At 39.5% G+C, this 22,371-nt stretch overlaps 1 protein-coding gene across 1 annotated transcript in view; it reads right to left on the bottom strand.

The window, feature by feature from the left end:
• Positions 1 to 22,371, bottom strand: part of CFAP47 (cilia and flagella associated protein 47) — a 287,488-nt gene that overhangs the window by 141,627 nt on the left and 123,490 nt on the right. The window contains exons 42-48 of the mRNA XM_064151944.1: positions 21,751 to 21,859; positions 18,915 to 19,141; positions 14,231 to 14,411; positions 9,883 to 10,079; positions 8,675 to 8,818; positions 7,314 to 7,487; positions 1,445 to 1,556 (exon numbers count right to left, since the gene is read on the bottom strand). Coding sequence (XP_064008014.1) covers positions 1,445 to 1,556; positions 7,314 to 7,487; positions 8,675 to 8,818; positions 9,883 to 10,079; positions 14,231 to 14,411; positions 18,915 to 19,141; positions 21,751 to 21,859 — 1,144 coding nt within the window. The remainder of the gene's footprint in view (positions 1 to 1,444; positions 1,557 to 7,313; positions 7,488 to 8,674; positions 8,819 to 9,882; positions 10,080 to 14,230; positions 14,412 to 18,914; positions 19,142 to 21,750; positions 21,860 to 22,371) is intronic.

Genomic DNA, 22,371 nt, shown 5'->3' with positions numbered 1-22,371 from the left:
ACTGTACAAAAAGAAAAAGACTGATTAGACAGCCTTATTCTCACAGTCATGCTGTTCACATTATGAGGTAAAAAATAAGCTCCATGGAAAGGTATAGAATCATAGAATGGTTTAGGTTGGAAGGGACCTTAAAGATCATCCAGCTCCAACCTCCTGCCATAGGCAGGGACACCTCCCACTAGAAAAGGTTGCTCAAGGCCTCATCCAACCTGGCCTTGAACACCTCCCAAGAGGGAGCATCCACAACCTGCCTGGGCAACCTGTGCCAGTGTTTCACTGCACTCACTGGAAAGAACCCTTTCCTAACATCTCGTTTAAATCTCTCCTCTGCCAGTTTCAATCCATTATTCCTTGTCCTGTCATTACAAGACCTTATAAATAGTCCCTCCCCAGCCTTCCTGTAGGCCCCTTTCAGATACTGCAAGGCTACTATAAGATCTCCTCAAAGCCTTCTCTTCTCCAGGCTGAAGAGCCCCAACTCTTGTAGCCTGTCCTCATAACAGAGGTGCTCCAGCCCTCTGATCAACTTCATGGTCCTAGAAGTACTTCTAAACATTTGAAAGCTAAGAAATATGAATTGTAAAAAAAACAAACTTTGTTCAAAATTATCTTTTCACCATAAAATATTAAATTTGACATAATGATAGCAGTTAAAGCAAGCAAGAGTCTTGCTATTGCATCAGAAGAATACCAGTACAAACATGGTATTTTGTAGCAATTAATTGTAGATATAATAGATGCATAGAATGGTCTGGGTTGGAAGGGACCTCCGAAGGTCATTCAGTCCAACCCCCACAGCAGTCATCAGGGACATCCTCAACTAGACCACGTTGCCCAAAGGTTTGCCAAGCCTCACTTCAAATATCTCCAGGGATGGGGCTTCAACCACTTCCCTGGGCAACCTGTTCCAGTGTTCCACCACTCTCGTAGTAAAGAACCTGTTCCTATATCCCTAGCTTCTACACACCCCAAAGAAGGAATCTACTTTGTTATGTTCAGTTTATGAATTCTTGCATTGTGGTCGATAGACTGTACTCTAATTAAAGAAAATAATCCATTTCTTGTCTCTGCCATTACATCTTCAGTTCTAGTAGTGCTAATATACCTGCAGTTATTCAACTGGTTGTAGAAAATTAAATTCAGACCCAAGAACTTGGTGGTAACTCAAAATCATTAATTCTTAATGAGTCAGTTTTCACAGGACCAATTAAGTGTACAAATTTGCACGTATGATAGCATTTATTAAGGAGCTGACTACACATTTAGCAGCGTTAATACTTTCACAAATAAACATATGAGCCAGCTTAAAAAAACAGTATCATCATTAAGTGTAGCCTTCTCTCCAGAAGAAAGATTATGTTGAACAGAAATACAAGCATTAAAAGTAAACAGATTTAATCTGCTAATTTATAGGAATTGGATATATTTGGCTTCTACACTGTACCTTGAAAGACTCCTCGTCTCCACGGAGACACACTCAAGGCATAAACGGCTTTGTCATCTGGTTCTACAGTAATAACAGGTAAACCACCTACCATTGAAAGGTCTGAATATACCTGGTGAAGAGAAACCACAAAGAGGATAGATTATCAGAATGAAATCCCTGTTGCAAGAACACTACACACACAATATCACAGAATCACAGAACTAACCAGGTTGGAAAAGACCTCTGACATGACCGAGTCCAACCTATTACCTAACCCTTCTAATTAACTGAAGCATGGCACAAAGTGACTCATCCAGCCTCCTTTTAAACACCTCCAGGGATGGTGACTCCACCACCATTCTAATTGCTCTAAAAGGTAGATTACAAAGTATGCTATTGGTAAGTCTTAGTATTTATGCACATGAAAAAATACATAAAAGGCTCATTGTTAGTAACCAGTGTACTGTGGTGGCAAAGAAAGCCAACAGGATGCTGAGTTGCAGTAACAAGGGTATCACAAGCAGGGATAAAGGTGTTCATCTCCCATTCTACTCAGCACTGGGCAGGCCATACCTTGAGTACTGTGTACAGATTCGGTTCCTGCTGTACAAGAAGGATGCAGACAGGCTGGAAAGGGTCCAGAGAAGGGCCAAAAGAATGATCAGAGGACTGGAAGACCTGTCATATGCTGAGAGAATTGGGTTTATTCAGCCTTGAGAAGAGAGACAGTGGAAACCTCATAATCATGTAGAAGTACCTGAAGGGCAGCTATCATGAGGAAGGAAACTCACTTTTTACAGAGTCACATGGTAAAGACAAGGGGTAATGGGCACAAGTTGCTACTGGGGAAATTCAGACCTGATGCCAGACTTTTTTTTCACCATTAGAGCTAGTAGACATTGGAATAAAGTCTCAAGGCAGGAGGTGCATTCCCCTACATTAAACAGTTTCAAGGCATAGCTTGACAGGATGCTGAGCCACCGCATTTAAACTATATTCTCACCCTGAAAGGTTGGACTGAACGATCCTTGAAGTCACTTCCAACCTGGTATTCTACAGAATACAGATCACATCAAGGACAAAAGAAGACATTGTTCAGTGCAAGTACAAGTTTCTCACTCAGACTACAGAACTACTTACACACACCTAGAATTGCACAGTTGAGGCCTTACTATTTCACACATCTTTTCTTTGGAAGTGTTACCAAGAGGTTTAACAGTCATGATACATCAACTGGACAGAGCACAGCAAATTCTGGGTTTAACATAAATTGCTGTACCTCAAGATAGACCAAGAATCCTAATCAATCCTTTTAAGATCACAGATGTTTGAAGTTCCAAGATGGCATAATGTCTAATTTTATCTGTCTGATTAATTGTAGATACATTACAGACCTATTACTATAATAAGGATACATCCAAGAATATCCAAAAGGTGGAGAATATGGAGAATGTAAAAGTGCACATCAGCGAGAGTCCAAAAATTTTAGATATGAATAACTGCTTGCAAAGATGTCATAAATATAGAGGAACATTTGGAGCGAAGCAATGGAAGAATTTGCACACAGTGAGCTTCAGGTAGTGACAGGACTAGGGGGAATGGAGCAAAGCTGGAGATGGGTAGGTTCAGACTGGACGTGAGGAGGAAGTTCTTCACCATGTGAGTGGTGAGAGCCTGGAATGGGTTACCCAGGTCGGTGGTTGAGGCCCCATCCCTGGAGGTGTTCAAGGCCAGGCTGGATGAGGCTCTGGCCAACCTAATCTAGGGTAGGGTGTCCCTGCCCATGGCAGGGGTTTTGGAACTAGATGATCTTTGTGGTCCCTTCCAATCCTGACTGATTCTATGATATTCTATTCTATGATATTTCAACTCAACTTCACTCTAAATATTTCATAGAGACCTATTCTTGATACAGGCCAGGATGCCATTGGCCTTCCCAAGCCACCTGGGCACACTGCTGGCTTATGTTCAGCCAGCTCTCAAGCAGCACTCTCATGTCCCTCTCTGCCAGGCCACTCTTTGTCCACTCATCCCCCAGTCTGTAGTGGTGCATAGGGTTATTGTGGCCTAAGTGTAACATAAGACTGTGCTAACAACTAACTCCACTCTTTGATACTACTCTTTCTCAACCGAAAAAAAACCTAATGAAGAACTAACACAATAAAGCAGAATGTAATAAGACTTGCAATTAAATTTCTGTATTAAAGCCTGGATCCAGATGCCATTATCAGTCCTTCAAATATGAAACAAAATTAGATGCCTTATTTGCATAGGTTTTGTAAGAATGTGTCCCTGCAGAAACGTTGCTCAAACCAGTCCACCTCTAAGGATTTATTTTTTTTAATGATACTGTGCTCCACTGTCATATACTTCCAGTCATTATTTACACCCAACTGGAAAGGATAAATGGAGCAGATATATAAAATGTTACCATTTTAAACTAATTCATCAGTCACAGCTTTCAAAACTCATTCTGCAGAAAGCTATTTAAGATTATGATATGGACAGAGGAATCGAGTGCACCCTCAGCAAGTCTGCAGATGACCCCAAGCTGTGGGGCACAGTTGACTTGCTATAGGGCAGGGCTCCATCCAGAGGGACCTGGACAGGCTGGAGAGATGGGCCCAGACCAACCCCACGACATTCAAAAAGGCCAAGTGTAAGGTCTTGCACCTGGGTCGGCACAATCCCAGGCACAGATACAGTCTGGGTGGCAAATGGCTGGAAAGCAGCCCTGAGGAAAAGGATCTGGGGGTCTGGATTGATGAAAAGCTCAACACAAGCCAGCAGTGTGTACATGCAGCCCAGACAGCAACTGTGTGCTGGGCTGCAGCAAGAGCAGTGTGGCCAGCAGGGCAAGGGAGGGGATTCTCCTCCTTTGCTCTGCTCTCCTCAGACCCCACCTGGAGTGCTGTGTGCAGTTCTGGAGCCCCCAGCACAAGAGGGACATGGAACTGTTGGAGTGAGTCCAGAGGAGGCCCATGAAGATGATCAGAGGGCTGGAGCAGCTCTGCTGAGGACAGGCTACAAGAGTTGGGGCTCTTCAGCCTGGAAAAGAGAAGGCTTTGAGGAGACCTTGTAGTGGCCTTCCAATATCTGAAGGGGGCTGGGGCAGGGGAGGGACTATTTATAAGGTCTTGTAATGACAGGACAAGGGGTAATAGGTTTACACTGGTAGAGGGGAGATTTAGACTAGATGTTAGAAGGAAGTTCTTTCCAGTGAGGGTGGTGAGACACTGGCACAGGTTGCTCAGGAAGGTTGTGGCTGCTCCCTCCTTGAAGGTGTTTAAGGCCAGGTTGGATGAGGCCTCGAGCAACGTGCTCTAGTGGGAGGTGTCCCTGCCTACAGTGGGGTGTTGGAGCTGGATGATTCTTGAGGTCCCTTGATGATCTTGGAGGTCTCTTCCAACCTGCTTGATTCTATGATTCTATGACTAATGGCAATGGAAAGACTACATTCAAAATTATAGTACCCTACAAAAAAATAAATCTCTTCCAGAGTTGAGTCACCAAATAAGCATGACTTTACAACTGTCAGCTGACACTTTAATGACATCTGTTTTGAATAGCACTGGAAACAACTGTTAGCAGAGTTTTACATTTGTACTAGAAAACCAAGCCTTAAAAGAATGAGGCACCCTTATAGTTGATATTACTGTCAAAGGTGTCATTAGAAGCAACCATCAAGACACAAGATAATGATTTCTATCTAGCAGGCAGTAGTATATGAAAATAAAAAGCAAAACAAAACACAAATAACAATAGCAAGAAGGGGGGGGGGGGGGGGGGGGGAGAAAGAAAAGGAAAAAAAACCACAATAGCAAAACCAAGAGAAAATGGTCTAAAAAATGTTGTCAGGAGACTGACAGATTGGATTTTTATAGAAACACTTTGCACTTCCTACTCTTGTCAGATGATTTGAATCTAAATTCACAGTCACTAAAATCCCCTCACGTTGCAGTCAGTAGCCTTATATTAATTCAGCATCAGTAAAAGATGTGCTCTCTGGCTGACATTATATGGGCACGAATTCTTCATGAGTTTTTTTTTCAGATCCAGGAGTAAATTAATCATGAGGAAGACTATTTGTTGTAATATCCCCTAGAAGAGCCATGAAGAGCACAGTGGCAGTATTTCCCTAAGGTTTACACATAAATCAGTAGAAAACAGTTCATAAAAACGTTCACATTTTTCAAGGGAATTTATGGAAATTGTCTTTTTAATCATGGAAATCTTTGTGGGCACTGAAAGTGTTTTGCTTAGCATTTTTAAAGGTAGACTGATGGAGCCACACACACGACCTCCACTGAATTCCAAAGACTTTTCTTCTCTCTCCAGCTCTCTTGGTACCTACTAATTGTTGCACAGACAAGCAAACTACCCATATGAAAATTATTGCTGCTCCAGACACGAATATACTATGTGTGGCTGAACTGGGAAAAGCACTATTCAGAGAGAAGAGAGTTTCTTTAATGGAGGAAAGAAAGAAATCTTTCACTTTTCCTCCTCCCAGGCTTAACTTTCATTTTAAATGGTACAGCTTTTGCAGAAGTACTCTTATTTTGGTTGAAGCTATAAGATAAACAGAGTGAGAAACAGAGCAGCATATATACAATGTAATTATTTTTTAATTAAATGAATTTTTATTAAGTTTATAGCTTAATATATTCAGTTATTAAAATGGAATAGTGAAGCTGAATTTACACCTCAAAGGCAAAGTTACCCATGCATTAATTCAGCTAAATTATTTATTGCTAGGTATTCACTCTGCAGCGAATTGTTTATGGACATGCCTCTAAATTATTATGCTTGTCAGCTACTGGCACATCTTAGACAATTTGTGATATAGGCTGAGCTTTATTACTTCAGTATATGGAATATTTATGTTTTTAAAAAATATCATTTATGTCCCAGTTTATCTGTGAGGTATTACCTTGTGGGGTAAATATATTCAATACAAGAGATACACTGCAATACAAGAGAGATGTGGAGGAGCTGGAGAGGGTCCAGAGGAGGGCAACAAAGCTGGTGAAGGACCTACAGAATAAATCTTAAGAGGAGCAACTGAGAGAGCTGGGAGTGTTTAGACTGAGGAAGAGGGGCTGAGGGGAGGCCTCATTGCTGTCTACAACTACCTGAAGGAACAATGTGGAGAGGATAGTGCTGGCCTCTTCTCACAAATAACTGGAGACAGAACCAGGGGGAATGGCCTCAGGCCAAGACTGGGTAGGCGTAGACTGGACATTAGGAAAAAGTTTTTCATGGAGAAAGTGCTCAGGCACTGGAATGAGCTGTCCAGGGAGGTGACTAAGTCACTGACCCTGGGTATGTTTAAGGGTCGTTTGGATGTGGTACTTAGGGCTATGGTTTAAGGTGCATCTTGTTGAGTAGGGTTATAGGTTGGACTTGCTGAGCCTGAGGGTCTTTTCCAACCTGGATGTTTCTGTGATTCTGTGTAATAAGTGGAGGATGTACAGGGCACATCACCCAACAAGTGCAATCATGAAAACATTCACAAACCGACAAAATTACACAAGGTAACATCAAAAACATTTTCAAAACTATTATGTTTTGGATTTCCTTTACTCTGTCTCCACCAAAGCTCATAAGCTTTCTTCTACCTACCAATTTAGGCACAGGACAATAAGAATTGTTGTTCCATTAGAAACCAGGCTGAAAGACTAAGAAATTTTTTTTCCACAGAACATACAGGTAAAACAGACATTGTAAACATATCCATATACTATAAACTATAGTTGGGTACAACTGCTCATGGATACCTGAATCACAATAGCATGCTTGCAACTACAGTAAGACTTTCTATGTGATCCATAATTTGCAGGCTTTTAGGTAGAAAAACAGTTGTCACATCACTGCAAAAATTTACCTTGTATGTTAACTTCTTCTTGGTATAATTGGGCACCCACAAAAATTTTTGAGTGACCTTTCTCACTTGGCAATCTATCACGATGCAATCCTGTGCTGGAGGTTTCTGCCCTATTCCTTTAAGGTTAAAGATGGTCTCAGTGCCAGCTGTATCACTGCGTAGAATAAGCTTTCCCTATGACAAAGAAAGAACAAAAACATGTCAGCACTGCTAAAGTTTCCTACAGCCTGAGGCCCCATGCCTGGATGTTCAAGATCAGGATCAACAACTCTTTGGGCAACCTGATCTAGTGGAGGATGTCCCTGCCCATTGCAGGAAGGTTGGACTAAATGACCTTTGGAGGTCCCTTTCAATCCAAACCATTATATGATTAATCTGAAACCCAGGCAAAAAGCATGCTTACCAGGAAGTGCTTTTATTGACTTTTCCAGTTAACTCTGCTCTTAAATAGGGGAGGGGGGGAATAAAAAAGAAGCTTTTCTTTTTATTTTTTCTAAATTAGGAGATTTAACAACAGAAAGTGTTTATATTTCTAGATTTCATACTTCTTGTCTTCTTTCTGGAAAACAAATGCCCAAGAAAATATGAACTCATGCATCCTTTTTCCTCATATGAAATACAACTTTGCCCAATCATTTCCATCTGTCTTTCAATCAAAATGTTCTTCATATTTATTTGTTGTCAAAGGATTTGGGGCTTTTGGACTGTAGCAGTTTTATAATACATTAATATTTGGTTGGTTATGGATTACTTAATGCTTCACAAAATACTGTTTTTTCATCATCCTTGGTAACTCACAACTAGCATACAGGCACAAATATTTCTACTGCTTATTTCTAAAGGTGTCTTAGCCTTTGCTCTCCTCTTTATTTTAGCTGCAAAAGCAGCTGGTAAGTAGTGGCTTAACTCATAACAGAAATTATTTTAGGAAAGAAAGTATCCATCACATGAACTGATTTGTGATGCAGGCATGCAATAGAAAATATTCAATGTTACCACTTGACTGATTAAGTAATGAAATTCAATTTAATGTATGTATTTAAATTCAGACTAACACAATGTACATATGTATGATCAAAGTTCAGAATCTCCACGGAGTAATTAGTTTCATTGCAATGGAGGGTTTGACAGGAGAGCAAATAAAAGAAGTGATAGTAGAGCATGGTAAGGAAATCTGTCATGCCTAATTTTAAGCTTTGCAAAGTTAGTTCCACTCATTTTTCACTTCAGCTAGAAGACAATCTTTCCATTTCTGACTCTCAAGCAGATGTTTAATATTACTTACTGCTTAAACAGTTCCTGACATAAGTTTTATTGACAGAAGCAAACTTTCCAAATGTTGAAATTAATTTTCCTCTTACCATTGTTACGCACTCAGCAACAGGCTTGAATGTGAGAGGATACAGAGCTGTTTCACCCAGACGCACATTTATTAGAGGAGGGCCATAAAATCCTTGCCCTTCCAAAACTGCTTCAAGTGTCCAGTCCCTTCTGGATATGTTATTCTGAAATTGAAAAAAATATGTAAATTAGATTATGTATTTAAAGATCTTAAGATGTATTTCAGCCATTACTTGTAATTATCAAATCAGAACAAAGTATTCATTTTCCCAGAGCACTTCTGAGGGAAATAAAAATATATATATATTAAAAAAAATAAGCTAATTGTGAATCTCTTACTCTGGTGATGAAAGGTACTCGTATCAATGGTGTCAGCAGCAATAGTGTCAGCAGGAACACTTGTTAGAAGAATATGTACATGATACAAATAATGGTCAAGATAGAATTTATAAGTACCATTACAAGCATTTACAAGTATCTTTATAGTGCTGCTTAATGCTTGACCAAATTCTTTTCCACCTGTAGAAAAGCTTAGTGTAGCCCTTTTGACGTGCTGATATGGTGTACTAGCATATATTGCCCCATTTGCCCATTGTTACAGGGTAAGACTTATGAATTAAGGACTCTGTTTCCATAGGAGTTTTCATGGTATTGACATTATTCAGTTTCAGAAGTTTCTTTTAAGAGAGAAATCTGTTTTAAAGAATGCCTGCCCTGAGTAGTATGAACATTTATTCAGGAAGCATGTTTGATTTGCATCCAGACATGTCACAAGACTGCTTGATTGCAATAGAAAGTGAGATGTTTTGTAACACATACTTGAGGGCTTCATAAAAAGAGTAAAGTAAACTGAAGTTATCTGACCTCCTACTATCTGAAAAAAATACCTGATGACAAAACACCTGTTCTGCAAAAAGTTTAACATCCATCTGAAAAAAGAAAATAAATTGGTATTCAAGAGCCAGTAGAGGCTGTGTTATGAAAAAGGGAAGTGATCCTTTCACCCACAATGGTCTTCATCCATGGACAGGATATCACAGAAAAACTGGATTTGGGGGAATAAGATAACACCTCAATTCTCTTTTTTGAAAGCCTCTCAGGCTGAGTACTGTTACTCAGCTCAGTGTTTGTGCATTCAACAACTGTAAATTTTATCAGTATTGACCCAGACTCCAGTTTTTCAAAATCCTGAATCTTAGTTTAGCTTCTAGTAATAAAATGAACTTACAATTGGAATGTTCTGAACCACTGCCTGGTAAGCTGGAGTTACAAATTCAAGCTGTGCTTCAGCACGGTCTGCGTTCACTACGCATTCAATCTCATAGACACGGACATCGCGAGAGGACTTCAGAATAATCTGACAGTGATAGCAACCAGCATGCTGAGGAATGAATTTTACAGGAAGCTCAACTGCATCACTTCTGCCTAAAAACAAAACAAAAAAACAATGACGCTTTTTGGTAACACTGAATTCACAATCAGAATCTTGAGAGAGCTCCAATAAACCTTAGTGCAGTTTCCCCAGCAAAACATGCAACAATTTTAAACAAACAGTAGAATTTTAGGATTGTTATCACATAAGAACAGACAAACTTTAATCTTTCTAAAACAAAACAAACTAAAAATATATTTAAGCATCCAAACAACATTTTCTGTTTGTTTTAGTAGTGCACAGAGAGAAGCATTAAAATTGTACTGGTTTCACACAGCCTGCTCTTGCAAGACCACTTCCCCACAGATTGGGAGGAAAAGTAACACAACAAGAACAACACAGTTAAAGTTGGGTTGAGATAAAGAGTCTTCAATGAGATGTTACAATGCACAATTACCTTAGCTTGTTCCACGGAAAGGCATGGCAAAAGCAGAGGCAGCAGCAGAAGCCAACAATACAACAGTTCCCCTCAATGCCCCAGAGGAAAATACCAACACCCTAAACCCAGAAACCTGAATCATAGAATCAACCAGGTTGGAAGAGACCTCCAAGATCATCCAGGCCAACCTAGCACCCAGCCCTAGCCAGTCAACTAGACCATGGCACTAAATGCCTCATCCAGGCTTTTCTTCAACACCTCCAGAGACGGTGACTTCACCACCTTCCTGGGCAGCCCATTCCAATGCCAATCACTCTCTCTGCCAACAACTTCCTCCTAACATCCAGCCTAGACTTTCCCTGGCACAACTTGAGACTGTGTCCCCTTGTTCTGTTGCTGGTTGCCTGGGAGAAGAGGCTGACACCCATCTGGCTACAATCTCCCTTCAGGTAGTTGTAGACAGCAATGAGGTCACCTCTGAGCCTCCTCTTCTCCAGGCTGCACACCCCCAGCTCCCTCAGCCTCTCCTCACAGGGTTTGTGTTCCAGGCCCTTCACCAGCTTTGTTGCCCTTCTCTGGACACGTTCCAGCACCTCAACATCTCTCTTAGCTTTTGCTAAGGTTAGAAACCAATGCCTAAAGCTGGAAAAATTATAAGGAAGGTCAAAGACATTGTAAAGACACAACAGATGCTTACAGATAAAACTCCAAACAAATTGCTTCTCCCTTAGGGGTAAGCACCTGACAGAGTCTTGCAGAATTTCCCCCTCTCCCTTAATTTGGCACATTTCCTGATAATATGTATGACAACTGGACTCAAACTATTCTGTTCTCTGCAGTGATGACGACCGGAATTTGAAAGCGCAATGAATCTTCATTTGCAACGCCGCTCGTTCTGTTCCACAAAGCAGTGATCTCCATGTATGAAGTTCTCACCTTGCTGAAAATGAACATCAAACTACAGCTTTCTTGTTGCCATATGTCATCACTACTTCAGCTTTTTTCACAAAAACAGCTCAAGAAACGAATCACACAGGATGACATTATTAATATTTCAACATTACCAGCCTACCAAAAAGATTACAAATCGCACCTCAGGTTTAACCCTCTGTGAAATAAATTAGTTTGTTCTCTTTTAAAAGACAAGATTAATGGCCTGGTAATTTTTGAATTATTACTTCTTTTTCTATTCTGTCACTAAGTTATTATTCCCGTGGGCTATCTTCTACAAAATTGACCTGAGTTTGTCAGTTAGTGCAAGAAATAAAAACGTCCTTTCTGTTCTTCAGGTCATTAGTACAGCCCCTTATTTTTTTCCTGTCTACAAGAATGCTTTTGGGGTATGGAAACAAGCTATTTACTTAAATTTAAACTTATACATTTTAAAATACTTGAATTTTGAGACAAAGTAGGTGTTTACAACAAGTATCTGAAGAAAGATAGTACCAGATGCTCCAAAATATTTCTACATGAGTTTTACTTTCTCACATTAAATGTAGATTGCAATTATGAGTAATTAGAGTTATCTTTCACTGAGTTTGACCCCTACTTCAAATGTACAAATAGAGACAGAATTGCCTCCTACAGAAAAATAATCTAGAACAAAAATAAGAGTCTTGCTGCCCTTTCCATATTTATAATGTTTAGTTTAGCATTACTTTTGTTGAAGTATTTGTTTCTTCTGCATTACGACAAATACATTGAAGAAAGGTCAGCTGAATAACTGAAATATTGAGACCAGCTCCTTTACAACTTAGAAATAACACAAGGATCCTCAAAAGGATCCCCCTGAACTATTCCTCAAACTCCTTGGGATGAAACCCAGATGGGTTCCCAGTGACTGGACTGACTCCCGACTCCCTATCCTGTTACCTCTCAGATGGCTTGTACCAGAGAGAAAATTAGGACAGAGATAGGGGGAGCAGTGCAAAGCAGAAAGCTGCAAGGAGACCAAAGTCAAGGACAGAAATAAGACAGAATTGTTTATATGCTGGCTTTTTATCCCAGTTAGCAAATGAATGGAATCATATAAATTTATCTTTGCTATTCTTTTTGCATCCAATACTCAATTATTTACCTTCTCTACTGTTTTTTTATTCATTGTCTCTGGAAAGTTCCTACACTTTGTTGACAGTTAGATACAAAAACTAAGCTAAGCCTTAAACCATAACAATACAGTAATGTCAGCAAAATGAATCTGTAAAAAAAAACCCACACAAATAAACAAGAAATTCCTTATTTTTAATCCAGAAAAAAACAAACAAAAAAAAAAAAAACCCACAAGGTATAAGAGCAAGTAGGAAAACAAACATACACTGTGAAAGCACATTACTGATTCCAAAGAGACTAGGAGAAGCAAACTGCAGAAAAATACAGAAGGACTCTATTAAAAGTGATGAAATAAAAGTATGGTGTACTGACAACAAATCAAGCCTTTGCTAAATTTGCTAAGAAGCTACTACTTACATTCTAAGCAGCAGAAACAAAAATTGTTTGTGCTGTTAGCAGACACCTATGGGACATTACATTGGCTGCAATACGACTCACAGACACCCCAGCAGGTAAATACAAACACACATTTTTATCACAGAATCATTTAGGCTGGAAAAGACCAGTCCAACCATTGACCTAGCACACCCAAGTCCACCACTAAACCATATCCCTAAGCATCACATATACACATCTCTGATATATATCATCACTGATATATATATCTCATGGGCTGGATGTTAGGAGGAAGTTCTTCACAGAGAGAGTGATTGGCATTGGAATGGGCTGCCCAGAGAGGTGGTGGAGTCACTGTCCCTGGAGGTGTTAAAAAAAAAGACTGGATGAGACTCTTCATGCCATGGTCTGGTTGATTGGACAGGGCTGGGTGACAGGTTGGACTAGATGATCTTGGAGGTCTCTTCCAGCCTGCTTGAATCTATGATTTGAAGCATGGTGACTACACCACTTCCCTGAGTGGCCTGTTCTAGTGCTTGACAACTCTTTCAGAGAAAAAGCATTCACTTGTTTGTTGGGGGAAGAGACCAAATCCACCTCCTAACAACCTCCTTTCAGGTAGTTGTAGGTAACAAGAAGGTGCCTCTGAGCTTCCTTTTCTCCAGGCTAAATAACCCCATTTCTTGCAGCCATGCAACCTACCTAGAATGCTTTATTGATTTAAACAAAGCATTAGAAAATAAATAAATAAATTTAAATTAAATTAAAAATAAAACTAAATTACATAGGATTTTTTTTTTAATTAGTGAAAAAAGGAGGAATCAAACTGAATACCAAGACAAGAAGAAAGCAATTAAGCTTTCAGTATAAATTTTAAGACACTAGAAAAATTAGAAGTAACAGCCAGTGGCACTATAAAGGATAATGCACCACTTTTCATTGCTGAGGATCAGGAAGGAAACAGCATACAATTAGTTGACACCTCCCTCTGGCAGACTGCAGAGAGGCAAACAGGAAAAGCTAAATGGCACAATGTGAGCACAGGTCAGCACTCAGTGAGAAGTGGAAGTGAGAAATGCACAAAAAATCTGTCAGATTTTAAGAAAATAATAATTTAGCAAAAGTTTCCTTTGAGAAGTGGAAAGTGCTGTTTTGGGGTGATATGATAGAACTTGGGTAGTAATGACAAAGACAAGGCTATTTGATCAGCAGTAGAAGGGAGAAAAAGATAATTTTCTGAATCTTTTGGGATAACCTTTAAAATACAGATTATCTCAAAAAAAACCCCACCACATTCATCATAACCAAGACTATTCTTACCTGATTTCTGAGGTGAAACACCTTTTGCTGAAGGAACTTTTAAATTAACTCTGCTTGATGCTAAGACTGGAATAGACAACTTCTCAGGAACTTCAAAGAATCCTGGCATGCTCACTTCTACATTGTAGTCCACACACTTCAGCTCTGGAGGAATTTTGGAGGATTTCAGGAGTGCATGTCTCTGCAAGTGAAGGAACGATGTATACATATGAACAATCACCTCATAACTTCAGGAAAAGACCAACCAACCAATTTGTAACCCTCTCCAGCCTTTAAGTTGGCCTCTTCAGGTACTGGAAGGCCACTGTTAGGTTTTCCTTGAGCTTTATATCTACACCTGATTTTAGTAATTGGATTATTTTCCAGCCTCGAAGAGAACTCCAACACTATTTAAAAGTTTTGGAAAGTCTTAATTGACAAAATAATTACATGACCTCTGGTGGAGCAGTGAACACATGTAAATTATAATTATCTGGAAGATATACCTTATGATTTTTTAAAAGCCACTGAAGTGCTTTATTTTAGCACTTGATCATGCTATCTCATTTTTAAAGCTGGTTAGTATTACACAATTTAGGAAGATTTCAGGTCTTTCCTAGTACCTTGTCACAGACTAAAAATATGAAAATATTTTTAGTGAGACTCAGGATTCTTTGAAATGGAAAAAAAAACTCCTGCCAGCACATACAAGACTAAACCCTATTATCTCAAAGGGTAATATTTCTAAGAAAAGAGAAAATGTCCAATATAATTCAAGTAAAAATTGCAGTCACCCTCCTCAATTTTAGTATTTTTCAGGGCAATAAGTGTTAAATAGAATTTAATACTTTAACTGATCATCAGTTACAGGCCAAAGGCTGTGCTACCATAAGATAGATTCCACTATGTACTCCATCAATGTTATGGTTCATAACATTCCAAGTGTGGAAGTGTTATTACCAGTTAAGAACAGTGTTTCCACTCAGTCCACATATACATAGATAGATAGATATAATTTAAGCATCAGGGGGAAAAAAGCATCAGAATTAAACTATATTTTACAAAGACTGATCAATTTTCCAAGGTATTCTCTCAGATCCACCATCTGCAGATTCTGGGTTTCATGGCATTGAGGCACCTCACTCTTCCCTTGCTGTTTTCCAAATCCTAATTTAACCACATTGCTTCCTTCCAGGAAATAACTTCTAAAACCACTCCTCATGAATAAAAGAATTTTATCATCTCAGGCTGGCAGAATCCTTGTGACCTATCATGTTTGACATCTCCCTTGATCCCATATCAAAAGACAAGTGATGTAACATAAAAGACATTGGTCCCACTTATAAGTCTGACAAATTGAAATCAGACCACAGATTGTTTTGTGAGAAGTTCATTCCCTTTCAAATGCATTTAGTGTAACTTTTTAATTACAGCATCTTCTCTCTTCAAGGACACCATGATGCTTCCTCAAAAATACTCTAACTGTAATGAAAAGCTAAGCTTACAGCTTTTCCACAACCACATGGAACATCACAAAATAACTTCTGATTTCTGTGGGACTATGAAGAGTACAGACATTGAAGATCAGAGTGGACCTATGCAGGGTGAGATTGTCACATCAGCCAAACATCAGAAGCCATAGCTTCAAATGCATAAGGTCTGTGGCTTATTTTCCATTAATCAGAACTAAAACTCAATCACTACCATCACGATGTTCTAAGATAAAAATACTCAATATTGCTTAGTCATGTGGAGAGCGGGACAGAAAGGAAAAGTGCAGTGTCCTAAAGGCTGGAATATGGACTAAGGATACAGAGACCTGTTGTCCACATTGCAATAAGCTATGCATTCATAGGGAGGAAAAATGGAGTGTTAACAGCTTTTACATCTTATGGGGACACAACTGGGCACAGAGGGAAGTGAGATTCTTGTAGAACAGGACATTCTTTCCTATCACAGTGTCTACATACACAAGGAGATGTCTGCTATCTCTGACTACAAAGAAAGATCATTTTATGTACAAGAGCCTGATTTGGGCCTCTTTCTTTTATTCATTTCCCTCTACTTACTAACTTTCCACATTACTTCCCCTTTCTTTCGTGATACCCCTTTTCTCCCCTGTCCTATATGTTCACCTAAGCCTCCCACCTACAACATTCTCTTACTCATCACGAAGAAAGGCTAGTCCCAACTTTAACAGTGGCAGAGTTCCATCCTATATTCCTTTTACTCCTACCTAGGAGGAAGCAGGTCAATTAAATATTCAGAAGGCAAGAAATGACACAATTGCATACTTAAAAAATAAAATTCAGGAGTTTTCTAATATTTTTCATTAAATCAATTTTAAAAAATCACAGTCAGAATTGTTATTCTTTATTTTCTGGGGGTTTACAGGGCTTAAAATGTAAATTTAAATAGCAGAAGACTCCTGATTTTATTCTCTTATTTTTCTTTACATAATGAAATCTTCATCTGGGGATTCTGACTGCTTTAGCATCATTGCTTCTTATCTCTTAATTATTTCCTTAACTGCTTTATTAAATTTTGATGCTATTTGGTTTCAAATTTGGTTTTTAGGGATTTGGGTTTGTTTGTTTGTTTGTTTGTTTTGTTTTTATAAATGATATCAAAATTTAAGAATAAGACAAATGGTTTGGATTATTTTCCCAGGAGTAACCTCTGCTTCCAAACAGAGAGGGAGATAGAAGTTTACTCACGCTGCCATTAATAAATCATTCATTGTCCAGGATTGTAAAAAAATATATATCATTAACATTCAATTTCTTGCAGAACAGTTTAAGAAGCTAATTTTAATTTATAAAGTAAAAGATAGAAATAAAGATTTAGCTAACACTCCTGCTCCTTTCCATTGACTGCCCATTTCTAAGCTCCTTAGACTTGTTTACAGATATTTTTAATGTGTGAAGTCTTTTCTACATCAGTATATAGCAGAACTTTGCCATTTTATTTCTCACAAGCAATTATAAGACTTTCTGTATATCGAGCAAAATATTTCTCTCTGCATATTAGTCTCATTTCTCATAATTTATTCAGTGTTAGTATCCATCATTATGTATTTCATAACTCATCTAATTGAGTTCTCCACTCTTCTAAGATACATATAACTTCAAAATTCATATTAGATCTTAGCATACTTATTGATACAAAGAGTGTTTCTATTATGTCTATTCTTGATTACATCCACAGCTTCAGAGCAATCAAGTCTTTTGTCAAGTATTTGCTAAGTGGCTGAGATACTAAAGGACTTCAATTATGAAAAGTTTATCAAATGTTACCACAGCACCAAATTAGCTACAATCCAAAAGGAAAATATTTGAGTCTAAGTTATAGGCTTACAATTCTTTTCCTACTGTAAATATGTAGCAGATTAGATATACTCTGTCATTTTTCCTTGTTTAATTTGTTTTATATTACTTTAAAAACCCTTCTGTAAGCAAAAAGCATGCATTTAGCAATACCAAGACACCAGGGAAAATTCTCTTCCCATTAGTACTGAGAATCGTATATATTACCAGGTACCATGCTGAGGGAACACTCTAACTGGAACTCTGGAACAACACAGCTGCCCAGAAATCTGTCCAAGGCCAAGCAACATCAGGTTTGAAGGGAAATTAAAACCCAGACTGTGGCTGTCAGTCACAAAAGATTACATTTGAATTCTACATAACGAAAGATAAATCCTTCTTTTATTTGACAATATTCATAGAATAGAATCATAGAATCAACCAGGTTGGAAGAGACCTCCAAGATCAGCCAGTCCAACCTAGCACCCGGCCTTATTCAGTCAAGTAGACCATGGCACTAAGTGCCTCATCCAGTCTTTTCCTGAACACCTCCAGGGATGGTGACTCCATCACCTCCCTGGGCAGCCCATTCCAATGGCAAATCACTCTCTCTGGGAAGAACTTCCTCCTAATATCCAGCCTATACCTCACCCGGCACAACCAGAGACTGTGTCTCCTCATTCTGTTCATAGTCGCCTGGCAGAAGAGACTGACCCCCACCTGGCTACAACCTCCACTTGTAGACAGCAATGAGATCACCCCTGAGCCTCCTCAGGGATATATTCCAATCATACATTTCTTCACTAGCAATAATCAAATGTTTAACAGACTAATTTGGGAGGTATTTTTGTTTGCAGATGTTGAAATGTTGGGAAAATATCTCTAGCTTGGAATAATGTATGAGTAGAGAGCTGTATCTTAAAAAGTAGATTAATGGTTTTCCAAAACTAACTTTTTTAACTGACAGGAAGACATCTTTCCTGGTCTTTCATTTACTCTCAAAGTCTATTCTTTCAATAAATAAATAAAATTCTTGTTTGGGAACTTGTGTTTCTTACAAAAATGTGCATAAGGAAGGATATTAATACATATAATCTGTTACACAGAGTATGAAAGGTTTTTTGTTCCAAAGCAAACTGAAGTAAAATGTGAATGCTCTTTTTAACTGCAGACAGGATTCCTTAAAGGAAGCACCTCTTAATAGCATGGAGCGAAGAAACAGCTTCAGAGTGAATGCTTAAATATTGCAAGATCTGAGGGGATTTGGGATCAGTAAGTGTCAGAAAACAGAATGTGTGAAAAGACCATAACTTCATACTGTTTCCTGAAATGTAAAATATTCAGTCCTACAAACCAAGAACAGGCAAATAATTGCAGTAGCAGATCACTCTGTTTCTCACCTCTACTCTGGACAGCCCTAACAATGCAGTTGCAACTCGAACACTACTACTTTGAAGAGTCCCTGTGATCTTTCTTCTTTCATATTCAACAGTAGATATCTGCTGTTGTGCAGCAATTGCCAGAGCTCTCTCTCTTGACTCGTTGATCAATGGAATAATCATATTTTCTTCAAGAACCTGGCCAAGGCCACATTTCAAAAATAAGACTGGCTTTCCTGTACTTGGACCTGTTAAATAAATAAAAAAAAAATTAAACCAAACAAAAATGGCTACTAGTGTGACTGCATATGAGTATTAAAATATCTATTCTCTCCAGATAAAAAATAAACAGAAAACCAACAACCAGAATATAAAATTCCTTTGAAGTTTAATTGTATGCTATTTGTCACAGAATCATAGAATGGGCACAGAATCATAGAATGGTCACAGAATTACAGAATTTCTTAGATTGGAAAGGAAAAGACCTTCAAGATCATCGAGTCCAATCATTAGTTTCACACTGACAAGTCCTTGACTAAACCAAATCGCTCAGCAAAACGTCTAATCACTATCACAGTATCACAGTATCATCAGGGTTGGAAGAGACCTCACAGATCAAGTCCAACCCTTTACCACAGAGCTCAAGGCTAGACCATGGCACCAAGTGCCACGTCCAGCCTTGCCTTGAACAGCCCCAGAGACGGCGACTCCACCACCTCCCCGGGCAGCCCATTCCAGTGCCCAATGACTCTCTCAGTGAAGAACTTTCTCCTCACCTCCAGCCTAAATTTCCCCTGGCATAGCTTGAGGCTGTGTCCTCTCGTTCTGGTGCTGGCCACCTGAGAGAAGAGAGCAACCTCCTCCTGGCCACAACCACCCCTCAGGTAGTTGTAGACAGCAATAAAGTCACCCCTGAGCCTCCTCTTCTCCAGGCTAAACAATCCCAGCTCCCTCAGCCTCTCCTCGTAGGGCTTCTGCTCGAGGCCTCTCACCAGCCTCGTCGCCCTTCTCTGGACACGCTCAAGCATCTCAATGTCCCTCCTAAACTGGGGGACCCAGAACTGAACACAGTACTATGAATCGCTACGGTTAGAAAGAACCACCAGGATCATCCAGTCCAACCTTCATCCCAGCATCCTTAATCACTAGACCATAGCCTCAAGCTTCACATCTGGTCTAGGTTGGAAGGGACCTCCAAAGACCATCTAGTCCAAATCCCAGTCCAAAGGTCATTTAATCCAACTCCCAGCCAAGTACAGTATATTTACTACAGTAAAATTCTTACATTTATAATCATAATGGGGAAATATAAATTAACACAGATTGAAATCCAAACCAAAATTTGCCTTTGATAAAAAATAAGGGATTCTAGCCTTTAGTATTACTGCTATTAAGATGGTAATTGCAGTTTTTAAAAGTCTTTCTTCTACCTACTCAACACAGACACTTTTTTACCCCCCACTCAACACAGACACTTTTTTACCCCTCTGGATGACGTTGAATGTTCTAGATCCTATGTTATTAACTGTATTACATTTCCATGACCACTGCAGAAGAATATGGTTATTATTAAAATTAGTGGTTGAGGGTAGAGAGAGTTCTGAATGTCAAAATTAATAAACATTATTAATTTTGGAAAACTATCATCTCCCATTAATTAATTACCCCTCCATTACACTTGTCTTGGTTTATCTTGCTACAACTTATATTTGAAGTAGAAAATAGATAATGAAAAATTATTTACATAGGTTATGTTGAAAACAATACCACAAAGTTGAATAAGATAGTTAAGAAGCAGCTGTTGCTCTGAAGAGAATGGGCTGACAAACATTAAAAGAAGTATCTGATGGTTACACTGTAATATTACAGGTGTACGTTGCAGAAAAAGAGGTTCTGCCTCAACACAAGGGGAACTTCTGTACTGTAAGGGTAACAGAGCACTGGAACAGGCTCCCCAGGGAGGTTGCAGGGTCTCCTTCTCTGGAGACTTTCAAGGCCTGTCTGGATGTGTTCCTCTGTGATCTGTGTTAGACAGTATTGTCCTGCTCCAGCAGGGAGGTTGGACTCGATGATCTCTTTGCGTCCCCTCCAACCCCTAACATGATCCTATGGTTTTTCTTACACTTCACTGTCAGCAACTGCTTTAACAAGGTGTATTTATTTTTTAACAAAAATGCACAGGAATAAAAATATTTGCAAAAGATAGAAGTCAGAGAGTTGTGGTCAATGGGACAGAGTCTAGTTGGAGGCCTGTAGCTAGTGGGGTCTAACATCAGTCAGTACTGGGACCAGCACTATTCAATATAGTTATCAATGTCCTGGATGCAGGGACAGAGTGCACTGTCAAAGTGAACTGTCAGGGAACTGCTTGAAAGAGTCCATCACAGAGTCACAAAAGTGATGAAGAGAGTGGAACATCTTCGTTATGAGGAGAGACTGAGGGAGCTGGGGCTCTGTAGCTTGGAGGAGACTGAGGGGTGACCTTGTAAGTGTTTATAGATATGTAAAGGGTGAGTGCCAAGAGGATGGAATCAGCCTCTGCTCGGTGATGCCCAATGACAGGACAAGGGACAATGGGAGGAAGCTGAGGCATAAAAAGTTCCACAGAAATACAAGGAGGATTTTTTTCACTGTGAGGTTGACAGAACATTGGAACAGGCTGCCCATGGGGGTGTGGAGTCTCTCTGGAGATATTCAAAACCCACCTGGCTTTGTTCCTGTGTGATCTGGAATAGGTGATCCTGCTCTGGAAAGGGGGTTGGACTAGATGATCTATTGAGGTTCCTTCCAAGCCCTAACATTCTGTGATTCTGTGACAACTGTGCTATTTCACTCTTCTCCCTTCTATTCAGTTTACCTTCTACTGTACTGCTGACATGCAAAACATTTGGACTATCCATTGGAAGCAGTTCTGAAGGCAAAGGTATATCCCCTGTTCCCTCTATCAGGTATATGAATTCTCCAATCTGAAACACAAGAATGTATACATCAGAATAGATACATGCATACATACACACACAATTCAGAGAACAACTCATGCAGAAGGCAAAATATTAAACCTGAAACCAAAGCTCTCCTAGTAATAGTTAAGATCTGACTTGTGAAATAATGTACATATTTACAGGATCACAGGATGTTAGAGGTTGGAAGGGGCCCAAGGAGATCATCAAGTCCAGCCCCCGAGCCAGAGGAGGACCACACAATCTAGCACAGATCACAGAAGAACACATCCAGACAGGCCTTGAAAGTCTCCAGAGAAGGAGACTCCACAACCCCTCTGGGAAGCCTGTTCCAGTGCTCTGTGACTCTTACAATAAAGAAGTTCCCACTTGTGTTGAGGCGGAACCTCCTGTGCTGCAATTTGTACCCATCGCTCCTTGTCCTATCACAGGGAGCAAGTGAGCAGAGCCTGGCCCCCCACTCCTGGCCAGCCTTCAGATATTTATAAACATTTATCAAATCCCCTCTAAGTCTTCTC

Source organism: Pogoniulus pusillus, chromosome 12 (assembly GCF_015220805.1).
Source record: "Pogoniulus pusillus isolate bPogPus1 chromosome 12, bPogPus1.pri, whole genome shotgun sequence".
In the NCBI taxonomy this organism is placed as follows: domain Eukaryota; kingdom Metazoa; phylum Chordata; class Aves; order Piciformes; family Lybiidae; genus Pogoniulus; species Pogoniulus pusillus.
This window is presented reverse-complemented; position numbering and strand designations above follow the sequence as displayed.